The following is a 14,218-nucleotide window of genomic DNA, read 5'->3' as shown; positions in this document are numbered from 1 at the left end:
CCCCGCCGCCGTCGCAAGGCTGAAACCAGCCAAAGGGGCAAGACCCATGGCAGACACTAGCGGCCCTGGGGCCAGAGCTGGACCTGACTTCTGACTCACAGACTGACAGGTCAGAGTCCACCAGAGGAGGGGGCAACCCTGAGTCTGTGTCCTGGATTTACTGAGGAGGACACTGAAGCCCAGGAGAGACTGACCGGTCCAGAGGCTGCAGTGAGAGTGGAAGGGCAGGGCCCAGGACCTCCACCTCCTGCTTTCCTGGTGGGTATTTGTGACTGCAGACACTCTGCATTTTCAACTTTATAAAATGGTGATAATCATATTTACCAACTTCTTGAAGTGTCTGGGGATAGTCAATTTCAGGAAAAATGTTGAAAACATACTGGTTACCATGACATCACTACTATGCTTGGCTTGTCAACCTTAAGAAATTGGCATTTTCTCACTTGAGCTACTTTCGTGTGTTTTCCGCATAGGTGAAAAGATTTACTTGAAACCTCCCGGGGAGAAGCTGTGGTTCAGGGAGGTTCTGCTTCATGCTTTTGATCCTGGGACCCTCTGAGAATGAGCTGGAAGCTGCTGTGACTCCCTCCCCAGCATCTTAAGCCAGTAGCCTGCCCCCTGGCAGCATGTGGCCAGCACCAAGGAGAATGGATCCCTGGCACTCACTTATCCAGACTCTGTCCTGAATGTCTAGCGTCTACCCATCATATGATCTGCTTCCCTGCCTGTTCCTGACCTCATCAGCTCCTGACCCCCCAGGTACTGCCCAGGAGGGAAGGGAAAGTCCACTATGCCGGCTAATGACCACACCTGGCCCGTGACCTTGCCTTTTGTTGCCTTAAAGCCTTTTCCACCTGTCTGTTAGTAACAATTAGAGGAGGAAGGGCCGCTCTGGTCTTGGGAGAGTCACCACGGTGACTGGACAGAGCACGGTGGGCACATCCACTGGGGTCCTGGCTCTGCTGATAATGAGCTGTGTGGTGCTAGGTGGGCTCCTGAACTGCCCCAGGGCTAGGGCTGGGGCGTTAAACCATGACCCAGACCACTCCACATCCGGTGTTGTGAGCGTCAGATGAGAAGATGAAACACGTGTGAGTGGGAGGATGCTTATGGGGGTGAGGTAGCATCTTTCCTGCTGTAGCAGAACCGCCTAGTGACAGGACAGATGCTACAGATCAGGCTGGCTGAGTCCCAGTGATACTCCAGGAACCCAGGAACTAACTGGTGTCGAGGAAGGTAATGATCATATGGGTCTGATGACTGTATCAGTTTCTCCCTTTCTACTGGTTCCTCGGCATCGCAGCACAAGCCTACTCTATTTCCCAGCCTTGAAGCCCCCTCCCCGTCCCCCCTCCCCTCCAGCTGCCTTCACCGTTACTCCTCATAACTCTAGAAGAGTTGTTTGTAGCCCCTGGTTGCACTTCCCAACCTCCCGTTCTCTCTGACACCCATTCAGTAGGTCTTCAGTCTCTACCACTTGACTCAGCTCTGGTCAAGGTCACCAGGGACCTTGCCAGATTCAGTGGTCACTTATTTTGGCCTCATCTTGCTTGACTTTTCAGCAGAATTTGTCAAAGCTGATGCCTCCCTTTCACAACACTTCTCGTTTCCCTCCCACTCCCCCTTCTCTCCTTCTCATCAGGCGTTGGGTCAAAAGTTGGAAGAAAGCCCCAGGCTTGGTGGTTGGTCCTTTGCTCTTTTCCACCTATTCTTTCTCTAGGAGATCTCAGAAAATCCCATGGTCTTGAATACCACTTCTATGCTAATAACCCGCACATTTTCCCCCTAGATCTCCATTTCTGACTCTCTCTGAGCTCCAGAATCATACCTTTAACACCGTACCTGATACCCCTAGGTACCTGATACCCCTAGGTGGATTTCTGGAAGGCAGCTTACACTGACCATGTCCAAAATAAGAACTTTTGATTTTCCCCTCCCAACCCTATTTCTCTCTACACACCTCAACTGTCCACCCAGTTTCCTTGACCTCAAACTGAAGAATCACCCCGTTCCTGTTGTACCTCATCCACCAGCCAGTCCAAAACACATCCCAAATCTGACCACTTCCCTCCTCCCCCACTGCCATCCCCTGGTCCCGGCCACCTTCACCTCTCACCTGGACTTCCAGCAGCTTCCTAATGGTCTTTCCAACTCCTCTCTTGCTTCCTTCTAGTCTGTCTCTCTGTAGCAGCCGGAGGGCAAACCAGATCACATGGCTCCCCCCCGACGAAAGCCATCCAAGGACCCGGCCCCTGCTCTCGCCCACCTCTGACCTTGCTCCCCTCCCTCCAGGCACACTGGCCTTTACGCTTCTCACACACTTCAAGCTCCTTCCTGACTCTGGCCCGCACAGGTCCAGTTTCCTCTTCCTGCAGCACCGTGTCCCCAGACCTCTGCGTGCCCCGGCAGCCTCTTGACGTTCGGTTCTCAGTTCACACGTCACTCTCCGGTGAGGCCTCCCTCTCTCCACTGTTACTCTCTGTCACATGACCCTGCCTTATTTTTTTTTAAGCCATGAATGTGGTCAGAAATTACCTCATTGATTTATTTACTTTTTTTTTTTTTTTTTTTTTTTTTTTTTTTTTTTTTTTTTTTGCGGTTCGCGGGCCTCTCACTGCTGTAGCCTCTCCCGTTGCGGAGCACAGGCTCTGACGCGCCGGCTCGGCGGCCAGGGCTCACGGGCCCAGCCGCTCCGCGGCATGTGGGATCTTCCCGGACCGGGGCACGAACCCGTGTCCCCTGCGTCGGCAGGCGGACTCCCAACCACTGCGCCACCAGGGAAGCCCGATTTATTTACTTTTTATCTCTCTTCCCCATTAGACTGGCAGCTCCCCAAGAGCAGGGACGCTTTTTTCCCCAGCACCTGGGGCAGTCCCCACCACGTAGTGGAGCTCAGGAAATAGTGGTTGAGGGGATGGATGGAAGAACTGGACTCATAAAGGCCTGAGGCTGGCCACAAGAAAGGCAATTGTTTTTCCTAGAACCTACCTCTCCTAAGACAGACACTGTGGATACCAACGATGTGGCAAATGACAGGACTGAGACAAGGTAGGGTGCCATGGGGCCAGCTCTGGGGACTCGGAGAAGGCTTCTTGTAGAAGCTGGCACCTGAGTTGAGTGTTGAGGTGGGGCAGAGTTAGCCGGGGAAGGAGGCTGAAAGGGCAGCCCGAGATAAGGGGAGGAGCGAGGGCAAACACACAGAGGCAGGAGACAGCATGGGTGGTGCAGGAAACTTCACTCCTTGCTGGATTGCTAAATGCAAATCAGGGAGATGGGAGCGGCCGCCGGAGAGGTTAATTGGGGCCAACTCCGGAAGGCCTGACGTGCTGCCCTAAGGGGCCTGGCCTTTCTTCCTCAGGGAGGGGCCAGCCTTGGAAGTTTGAGAGCAGGGGCAAGACTTGGTCAGATTTCATTTATGCAGACTATGCGGTTGCCCTGGGGTGAGGAGATCTAAGGCAGTGGTTTGCAAGCCCTATGCAATAATATCACCTGGGGAGTGTCTAAAACGTATTGAACCCAGGTGCTACCCCAGACAAAGTCAGAATTTCTGGGGATGAGGCCCAGGCACTGGGTTTTTGTTTTGTTTTGGGGTTATTTTTTCTGGTTTTTCTTTTAAATAATTTTTTTTTTTTTATCGAAGCTCACATACATCTAGAAACAAGTACAAATCATAGGTGAGCTGCTGATAAATTATGACAAAATGAGCATACCCACATAGCATCCAGATAAGGAACAGAATATAATCAACACTCAGAAGCTCCCTCCTACCCTCGTCCAGTACTATCCACTCCCCAATAAGACCATGTATTTATTTGCTTGCTTTTGAAATTTATATATATAGTTGCATGTTGTTGCTGTGAGGTATTCTATTTTATGAATGTGCTGTTTGTTTATCCCTTCTGCTTTTGGTAGACCTTTGGGGAGTTTCCTGTTTGGGGGCTATGAATAGTGCTGCTATGAAAATTCTTGTTGTATCCATCTTTTGGTGAACCTTGTGTATACCTTTCTGTTGGGGAGATATACGTAGGAGTAGAATTTTGGGGCCATAGGAAATACATGTGTTCAGTTTTAGTAGATATACCAAGGGTTCCCAAAGTGGTTGTAGGTATTAATTGTTTTTAAGAGTCCCCAGATAACTGTAATACACAGCCAGAGCTATTCTAATGGCTGTAAGCCTGGAGACAGGGAAACCAGTTAGGAGGCTAGCGTTGTTACTCAGCGCCCAGGGAGATGCTGATGGTAGCTGAGAGTAAGATTTCCACAGAAGAGGGAGCGGGCAGCAGTAGAGGAATAGGCATCAGAAAAGAGGAGAAAAAACTGTTCATAAGAAGACAAGAGTGGACTTCCCTGGTGCTCCAGTGGCTAAGACTCTGAGCTCCCAATGCAGGGGGCCCGGGTTCAATCCCTGGTCAGGGAACTAGATCCCACATGCCGCAACTAAAGATCCCACGTGCCGCAACTAAGGCCCGGCACAGCCAGATAGATAGATAGATGGATAGATAGGTAAATAAATATTTGAAGAAAAGAAAAGAAAAAAAGGAAGAGAAAGAAATTCCCTAGTGCCGCTGGTATTTCTGGCTTTGCGGAAGTCTCTGGAGGAGGGGCAGGAGATGCAACAGTTCCAGAAGTGCGTTTGTTGCCACAGTGGGGTACTCAGGGTGTCAGCCAAAGCCTGCAGACACTATGTCATAGGACTCTAATTATGAGACATGAATTCACTGGTTACGCATGTGCTTATCAGGCTGGGAGCAGGGAGGCAGGGTGGTGCTGTGGCCAGGACGCTTGGCGATTAGACCCATGTTCTAATCCTTGCTCTGCCACTAGCTGGCTGTGTGATCTTGGGCAAATTGTTCCATGTCTCTGTATTTTAGTTACAGAGCATTCTGGCTAGATGACCTCTAAGAGCCTTTCCAGGTCTATCGGTTCGTCATTTATTTTACGTCACTTTAGGGGTGAACTTCCAGGAAGAAGACGACCTGAAAAGTTGGCATGATGCTATAGCTTTATATCTGAGATGGTTTTGGAGGAAAACACTGGACCCTGTAATTATTTCCACAAATCATAGAGCACAGGACAACATACTCATAGATGATTTTAGGTTTGTTTTGCTTTGCGTTGCTTTTTGTTTTTGTTTTTTAAATTTGGGTTATGGCTGGGACAGAGTGGTTGGGGGGCCGTGGACGGTCTTGTAGTATTAATAACATGGCTCCGTGACAGTGTTCACCTTTGTTTTCAGATCTAAATCCCTTCTACTCGCTTTTATGAAACAGAAGCCTCTCACCTGTGTGAATGCGAAGACCTACCGAGCTGTTTTGGAAGAGAAAGGCCAGAACTACATTAAATCATGCAGGATGCGACAAATGGGCCCTTGTAATGTTCAAGTCATCAATACGGCCATCGACCCCCAGGAGACTTGTGGAGGGTCCTGGCACTGAGCAGGCTCAGAATGCCCTGAGGTAGGAAGACCATGCCCTCCCCGATGGGGATGCTGGGAGGGAAAGGCTAGGGCTTAGCGTTCCTGCCCTTGCTTGGAGTCTGTGGATTCCCCCGAGGTCACAGGGGGAGAAATGGACCGGGCAGAGAGATCCAGTCTTTGTGGGGGTGTGGGGAGGGGATTTTTAAAAGGAATGAAATTGAGTGACTCAGCCACTGAAAGACACCTGGACTTCAAAGCAAAAAGGTCTTCAAAAGAAACATAACTGCTCTCAGGGATTGTTTTAACTTTGATTTAAAAAAAACTACCGTGGAGGTAGGGTTGGGAGGGAACTCAAAGGTATTCTGATTGCAATTCTGAGTCCTGGACTGACAGGAGATGATGAAAGTTCCAGGAGGGGGCAGAATGTGGTGTCAACAGGAGGAAAACACCAGGAAAACAAAAGCAGAGGAAGGCTGAGTCTGCAATTAAGTAGGCCAAGGAGAAAAACCTCCTTACGTGCTGTTCTGAGAAGAGGGGGAGGTGGTGCAGCTAAGGAGAAAGACAGTATTGTGAGTCAGCCGAGTAAGATACTGGTCACGCCGGCGGAGCTGACGGGTGTGGGAATATTTGCACAGTGGTGCCTGGCAGAGCCGCAGCAGGCCTGAAACTGCAACGAAAGGAGCAGGCGTGTGGATTGTTTAGTCACCATGGGAGTAAATGAGGGAGCAGGCAGGTTGGCGTGGGGATTGGGTTACCCGCAGAGCCTAGATCAAAAGAAGCCAGGGGGTTGGAAAGGCATTCACTTGCTCCGTGCAAGAGGATACAGCGCTCAGGGTTACCGGTGGAGCTCTGTGCAAACATAGCTGACTGTCCAGTCATGAGTGGCCAGCCGTAAAGGGCAGAGCAAGCCACAAGGCCGGGTTGTCCCTGTGGCCTCTGGGCTGTATGTTCATTTCGTAAGGTCCCCTTTTTCCCCACTAGGGCTAGAATAGGTGGCAGCCTGGGAAAACAGGCTGAGTGGCTCTGTTCTTTTTGATGTTTAAAGAAATAATAGTTGGGACCGTGTGGATTATTGTGCTGGGTGCGGTACGCACATTATCTCAATCTTCTAAGACCTGTGTCATTTCTGTTGTTTTTGTAGATATTGTTACAAAGGGCCAGAGAGAGATCACTGGCCCAAGGTCACACAGTAAGGGGTTCATGCTGATATTTTCATCCAGTCTATCTGATGACAAAATTATCCCCCCGACAGCACTGGGGCATTACCGAAAGAATAGAATCTGTCTGGACAAATACGTGAGCTGCCATTTGGAGCTTTGGGGAGAAGGGAGCCACATCAGCCAGTAGGTTTTTCGTTGTGGGAAATAGTCAGCATCCTCGGGTTGTCCCCTTGACCCAAACCCACTCGACCCTCAGGCACTGACCATGTTATTCCAGAGAGCGATGGCCATCTCAGCATGCCCGCGTTCTGAGAAGTGGAAACAGTCCTCGGAAAAGAAGGGGAGGTCAGCGCCCCCTCTCTGTGACCAAAGGCAAGGGGATTATCTTCCTGGGACGAGGGCACTGCTACCCCCATCCCGCGGCATCCTGGGCATTTCAACTTTCATCCTTTCAACTCTGCTGCCAGTTGGCTCAGATATTGATGGAGAAATTCCCTGGTTTGGGAATTTTTATTTTTTAAAAATTATAGCCACCTACAGTCCACATCCCTTTTCCTTCAGCATCCCTGCTCTAATGGTTGAAAAAGAATAATAATATTTTTAGGAAGCTTTCCATTTTATCCCAACCCAGCAAACCGCAGGGCCATGTCTGGGGAGCTTGGTCACTGTTAATTTTCACCTTTTCTTTCCAAGTACATCTAAGTTCAAGTTATACTCAGAAAAGGTGGGTGCAGGGGAAAGGAGGAAAAGCAGAAACAGCAACCCTTTGGGAGCGCTCTTGGAGAGAGCTGGTCCAAAAAAGCCCATGTAGAAAAGGAAATACTTTGCCTAAGATACGGCCTCTGCACCTCCCAGACACGCCCGCAACTTACGTCGTTCAGGGGGACAAGAGTGTTTTGGAAGAAAGGCTGCACAACCACGGCGAAGTCCTCACGCTGCAGGTACTGGTAGGAGAGCCTGGAGAGGCCGCTCTGGGGATGGGGAGAGAGGCTGCTTAACCGCCCGCAAGGCTGGGCAGACGGTCTGTTCCTGTGGGCTTGGGTGGGTCACGTCAGCGGCAAGGGACTCAAAGGAGCCGCTCTAGTGCCTGAGCATCCATTTAGTCTGCACCAGGTGGGGGCGCCACCCGGCTCTGCCCTGACGTCTGCTTGGGCCCAAGGCCTCCTCTGCTCTCACTTCATGAAGAGGTGAATTAGAACACGGGGCCTCAGTTCAAACGGGGAGCATTTCAACCCCAGCTCCTCAAAATGCCTGTGACGTTGGGGGATGAGTATCCATGGTCTTTGCATTTCTTAAGTGCCAAAAGGTGGACTGTAAAAGGGACAGACTAGCTGTGCTCATCCTCCAGAAACTTATTCATCTGGGAGATGGGAAAATCAAAACCACGTATGGCTTTAGGGGCAGTGAAGTGCTGACTGAAATTGCCGGGGGTGCTTCGTGGGGGGAAGCTTCTCAGAAGAGGTAAGAAGACAAGCCCTGTGCATGAGGTGGATACACTGCGGAAAGGCCCAGGGCACGGGCAGGTCACGGGAAGGCACGGTTAGAGCAGAGACAGACGTGAGAAGGTAAAGGAGGGAGGAGCCCGAGGGCAGTGAGCACAGCCCCTCTCCCCTCTGGGAGCTGAGACTGGGCGTTCTCCCCAGCTTCCCTTCTGAGCTTCTCACTCCCCGCCCCTGCCTTGGTGTCTGATTCACCTGGACACATATTTCAGGGGCTGTGATCTCCGTAGAGCCCTCACTCCAGGAGTAAAGATGGGGGGGGGGGGTGGTAGGGAGAAGCGGGGGGGACAGGGTCACCTGGAAGGCCCAGTTCACTGTCTTCAGTTCTTGCATCTCCAGGGAGTTCTCCTGGGAGCCTCGGAGGCAGGGGCAGTTGTTCCTGTGAGACAAGGAGTCCTGAGGCTCGGTGCCCCCAGGAGGCTGGCCCCCACCCCCACCACGGAGGTGTCCCCGAAAAACCGTAGCTCAGGGGCAGGAAGTCTAGAAGGTGCTTGCTGGGAGAGAAGGTGGAAGGGCTGGCACCAATGCCCGGGTCTCCTGTGGACGGGCTACCTGTTCCCCTGGCCGCCCGACTGCTCCTTCCCAAGCGTGCAGCTCCTGGGGTTTCTCCAGGAGGGCTGGGGTTTGGGGAAGACTGCCAAGGTGGCCCAGCCTTTCTTCCTCATGTTCCTGAGGCCTCCCTTCTCTACCTTTGGCTGCTTAGGACTCTCCCACAGGGCTCCAGAGTGACGGGTCTCTTGGGCAGCAGTGGCCACTCCATTCGAGAATAGGAACCAGCTGGTCACCTTCCCAGCGAATCCATTTGACCCCAGATAGGACAGGACTCCTCAGCTCCCTGTAGACTCTGCTCCCCCCTAACAGTGGTCACAGGAACTCTGGGCGAACCTCTGGCCTCAGAAGATGGCAACTTCCTGCAGGGTCACAGCTGAGCTTTAATAAACTCCAGCCCCAGCAGAAATTCTTGCACATTGTACCTTAGCTCCAAGCCTGGCTTTCATGGACAGTCCTATCAAGCACGTTAAAAAAGGTACTATTTATTTCCTGAGCACCTGCCCAAACAGCGACCATGTACTTTATTTGCTCTTCCGCTAGACCTCACCTCTACCTCCCAAGTGAGGAGTAAGAGGCCCAGAGAGGTTGCGTGGTTTGTACAGGGTCCCACAGCTCCTAAGATGGCAGAGCCAGGATTTGAGGCCTGATTGATAGAGCTGTCTTGAAAGCGCATTGCCTTGTGCTGCCTCTCAAACAGGAACAAAACAACTTGCTGAAGCTGGGGTTTGGCATCACAGACAATGTCAGGGGCCCTCACGGGTCATCTGTCTGTCTGTCTGCCTCACTTTCCAGAAAAGCAAACTGGGGTCCAGGGAAATAAAGCGACCCCCGTACAGTAGGCACTCAATAAGGTAGCAGCATTTCTGAATGCTTTTCCAAGCCCCTGGCTAATTGCTGATGTCTGCTCCCCAGACAAGAAGGTCTGGCTCCGCCCGTATCACCCACTGACATCTAAGCCCTGCTCTCCCCAGGTGCCCTCCCCCTGGGCCCACGTACGTCTACTTACTGGGCTGCCAGTGGCATGACACATTTCCCACCTTGACCCTGGTGCAGGCCAGCCAGCTCCATGACCTCTACCACGTTGATGAAAGCCCTTGGAAGCTGTGGGCAGAAGGGTGGGCTTCAGTAGTCCCCAGGCACTTGGCGGGGGGACACTGGTTACTGCTGGAAAGAGCTTGGGGGATCATCATCTACTTCCTCCTCCCCAATTTTACCAATAAACTGAGGCCCAGAGAGGGAACGTGCCTTACGTTATCCCGTGGCATCTCCTTTATTGGCCCCGCTTTATAGACTGGGAAACCGAGACACGAGGCACTTGCTCAAAGCCACGTCGCTCGTAAGCCACAGTACCTGGCTACAAATCAGGCCGATTGGCTTCGGAAGCAAGCTCTTTCTTTGCCACCAAACAGATGCAGTCGGATCCAGTTAGAATCTTCCCCGCAGAGGAGCTAGGCAGCTGCCCCCCCACCCCACCCCATCCAGGGACCTGCTCACGGGGGGCGGGCTCTGCTTGGCGTGCATCTCACTGAACACAACTCATCTAGATGCACGCGGGGAACAACAGCCCCTGGGGAGCAGCCTGGTTGCCACCAGGAAATAGGACCCAGGATCGTGCTGCCCCTGTGCTGTCTTACCTCCTCATAGAAGATGCCCAGGGCCTGCTGGATGTGCCGAACATACTCGCTGGCTGAGTGGGCCTCCTGCAAAGGAGCAAGGGGCTCTCCTCAGCTCCTGGCGGGAGGAGGACAGTGGCCTGAGGCCAGCACAGGAGGGCACTGCATGGGCTGGGAAGCCCAGCGCTTACTGCTGGTGGACACAGTCTCTTGTAAGAAGCCATCCCTTGACCCCCCCTGCTAGGCACCATGAACAATCCCCACCCCACCCTGCTCCCGGCTCCTCTAACCCAGGGCCTGTCAGTGCTGGACCCCACTGCCGCTCCAGTCCTACCTGTTCCCCCGCCTCTCCTGCAACCAGGACACAGCCCCTGGTGGCCATGCTGTCTCTTTCCTCTGGGCTTTGGCCCGTGCTGGCCCCACTGCCTGGGACCCTGTGCACTGCCTCCCCCTCACTCCCATCCCTGTAACTCAGGTCAAGGGTCTCCTCCGCTGGCCCATCTCCCAACTGGAAACTGATCTAGCCCTTTCCTAAAATGTAGCTGGAGTTAATCCTGATGGACGCCCCAGGTCTTTCCACAACAAGCTGCTCTCAGGACCATAAACCTGACTGTTTGCATGAGGACAGGTATTCTGGGGTCACTTCTGGCTCCCTGGACCCCAATGAGTGCAGGACACAATGGCATTTAAAACCCCATGGGACTAGGTCGCTTCTGCCTCTGGAGTCTGGGCAGGGAGGGAGAAAGCCCCTGGGTGGGGGGAGGCCAGTTCTCATCCAGAATTTGGTCACTGTCTGTGAGCCAAAGGAATGATAAATGCCTTCTCCCCGCTGCCTGTGACTGTCAACAATGGCATTTAAAACCCCATGGGACTAGGTCGCTTCTGCCTCTGGAGTCTGGGCAGGGAGGGAGAAAGCCCCTGGGTGGGGGGAGGCCAGTTCTCATCCAGAATTTGGTCACTGTCTGTGAGCCAAAGGAATGATAAATGCCTTCTCCCCGCTGCCTGTGACTGTCAAATATTCTACCACAACCTCTGAATTATGGAAGCTGCTTTTTTTTTTTTTTTTTTTTTTTTTTAATAGAGAAAACTGCCAATTTGGCAGAGTTTAGGATAAGAATCTTCCAAATTTGAAACATACAGCTATAAAAGAGAATTATAAAAATATTTGTTATTGGGGTAAAAAATATAATTTTATGACAGAAATTAAACATTTAGAATTAGAATCAGAAACACTTAAAAAATATATGATTCATTTTGTCTTAAATAAATAATGTATAAGCATTTGGATTTGAAGTATCCTATTTTCAAAGCATTGTACAAGTTCATCTTACTGAATTTTATGCCAGAATCCACCAAATATAAAATATTTTTATATTTTCCTACTTTCCATTCTCCTTCCCTTTGAAAAACTGTCCTGTCCCACTGTAAGCATTCTTAGTGAGGCTGTCTTTCAAAGTAACTTTTCCTCTACTGACCCAAGAATGGGAAATGGAAATGTTACCAAACAAAGTCTATCAAAGCCTTCTAAGGTCTGAATGATAGAAGTGATACAAGACTGGAAAAAGAGTTGCTTCTTCTAAGGAGGTATCTATCCTGTGATCTTTCACTACTGTGGGTTTCTAGTTTTCCAGAACTGCCTGGCTCCCATCCTTCCAGAGGTCTACCTGTGTGACTTTTCCTTTGGTTTTCATGAAATACTGAAAATTCATTCAGTAAATAATTTTTTCTTTAACTTAATCATATTTGTTTTATATTACTGGCAATAAAGTAACCTAACATGAAATGTTTACAGGAATGAATTATCTCAGAACTACATTTTCAAATACAGAATAATTAAAATGAATGCATTTTTACATTTCATATCAAAGCTTTTATATATTTCTCATTCTAAAAGCTGTGTTATCAATATACCTAAATGACGTTAAAATATGTGTTAATTTTCTCACACAGATGACCTTTACAATGTTTGTATACTGTTCTTGAGAATGTCATCAAAAAGTCAATAATTTTTTTAATCACATACATAATTGTTATAAGACAATACAAAACTCTACATGTGTTCAGTTTTATTTGTTTAGCCTCACTAAATATTTTATGTATTTTTTTCTGTTTTTCTTTTTTTTTTTAATTTGAAGTTATATAAGCTGTTCCCTCCTTCTTCCCATCATGCATCAATTGCTGAAGGCTCTAGGATTTTATCATACACATAGACTTAACTCTAAACCCTGGGTATTCTAGATCTTTATAATGTGAATTCCTAAAAGTGCCAGGTATCTCATTATAAAATGAAAAAATAGTACCTAACTTCAGTTTTATGAAGGCTAGTTGCTGTCATATATTAAAGAACCAAGAATCATTGCCAGCACTATTTATATAAATTCATTCTGGGTATTGATACGTGGTCTTATCTAATTTATAGAGAAATTTTTAAATTTATTTTTGAAAGTTTTTTTTTTTTTTTTTTTTTTTTTCTTCTGGCCAAATAAAATATAGCACATCCTCAACTTAGAACAAGACGTATTCCAAAAGTTATTACTTCCCACAGTTTGTAAGTCTGGACATATTTCCCCTTAGAAATGACATTAGGAGTGCGTTGGGTTCTCGGGCCGGCAGAGGTTGGTTAACGCGTGTTGTCCTTGAAGGGGCAGTAAGCCATCGATCAGGAATAGTTCAACTGAATCAACCCTATTTATGACATTGTTTCATCCTCCCCCTGCAACCTCCCCACCACCAAGAGACGCCCAAAAAAGTGGGCAGGGACTCTAAGCAGGTGAGGGTGGGGCTCCCTAGTTATCCACTGGATACCAGAGAACAGTATTTGTGTGCATAAGAGAGGCCGCCTTGGCAGTGTCTGAAGAGTGGGGACATCCAGACACTTCTGGAATCAGGGAACCAATGCAGCGGCCACTCAGCAGTGGGAAAGGCAGGCCTCTCCTGGCATGTGTGAGCTGCGGCTTCCTGGGCAGACTCAGGTGCCTAGGAGAGCCGGCCTGTGTGCCTCCCGTGAGGGAGGTCCCGGCCCTGGGCCTGGATGGTGACCTTGGCCAGCAGCTCCCCTCTCAGGGCCCCCAGGGGGCTGCTCAGGGGCCTACCGGATTCTCGCAGTAATGGCACAAGTCGTTGCTCCCAATGAACAGGGTGATGAGCTTCCAGTCTTTCTGTAGGTTGATTTCCTGAGGGGACAGAAGATCCCATTTAGGCCTTGGTGGGGGGCATGTGCATGTGCCAGACATCCCCCCAAGTGCCTTTTCCTCTCTTTGTATCACAGTGGAGAGAAGATGCCGAGTGCAGGCTCTCCTGCCCTCACCTTGGGGCTGGGGCAAGGACTCCGCCAGAGAAGAGTGAGTGAGTTTGTGTGTGTGTGTGTGTGTGTGTGTGTGTGTGTGTGTGTGTGTGTGTGCGCACGCGCACGTGCACGCTCACTCAGTACAGAGGACCTTTTTCCCTTTGAGATCCTCTTAAGAAAGTTGCAGTCCAGGAGGAGGTGGTGTGTATTAACCCACCCCTAAAATGGGATCGAGAGGCCTTCAAAGGAGCCGAGGGCACAAGACACATCTAGAAGCAAAAGCCCAGAGCTGGCATCTCTTCAGGCCTGGGTCCAGGAAGGGGGGTGAAGGAGGAGCCCCGCGTGGACTGAGAGGTGGGAGGGGGACGGGGCGGCCCCCGGAGGAGCCTGCTTTCCACTCAGCGCCGCCATAATAGGAGTCCTCCCAGACGCTGAGTTCCAAGGCATAAACACAGAGTTTAAAAAAGTGCTGGTGGGGAGGTTTAGAGGGGCCGGGTTAGCGGGAAGGAGGAAGGATTGGAATGAGCAGCCTATTTTTAGAAGCCAAAGTTTACATAACAGGGCTCTGGAAGCCAGCTCCCGGGTAAAGTGGAAAGCTGCCAGAGGCCGAGGCCTGCCACCTCCGTCCACCCTCTGCCCCTCTCACCTCCTGCGGCCGGCCCTGGGGGGTGGGGGGAGGGCCTGGGGAGGGG

General features: G+C 50.5%; 1 protein-coding gene across 1 annotated transcript in view; it reads right to left on the bottom strand.

The window, feature by feature from the left end:
• The window catches only part of PLB1 (phospholipase B1), a 128,594-nt gene that overhangs the window by 1,954 nt on the left and 112,422 nt on the right, over window positions 1–14,218 (bottom strand). Inside the window, exons 51-56 of the mRNA XM_007470893.1 lie at window positions 13,333–13,413; window positions 10,262–10,327; window positions 9,634–9,728; window positions 8,373–8,454; window positions 7,449–7,547; window positions 6,841–6,936 (exon numbers count right to left, since the gene is read on the bottom strand). Of these exons, the coding sequence (XP_007470955.1) occupies window positions 6,841–6,936; window positions 7,449–7,547; window positions 8,373–8,454; window positions 9,634–9,728; window positions 10,262–10,327; window positions 13,333–13,413 (519 nt within the window). The remainder of the gene's footprint in view (window positions 1–6,840; window positions 6,937–7,448; window positions 7,548–8,372; window positions 8,455–9,633; window positions 9,729–10,261; window positions 10,328–13,332; window positions 13,414–14,218) is intronic.

This window comes from Lipotes vexillifer, unplaced genomic scaffold (genome assembly GCF_000442215.2).
Source record: "Lipotes vexillifer unplaced genomic scaffold, Lipotes_vexillifer_v1.1 scaffold717, whole genome shotgun sequence".
Lineage (NCBI taxonomy): Eukaryota > Metazoa > Chordata > Mammalia > Artiodactyla > Lipotidae > Lipotes > Lipotes vexillifer.
The sequence above is the reverse complement of the archived record's forward strand: the minus strand, read 5'-3'. Positions and strand labels throughout refer to the sequence as shown.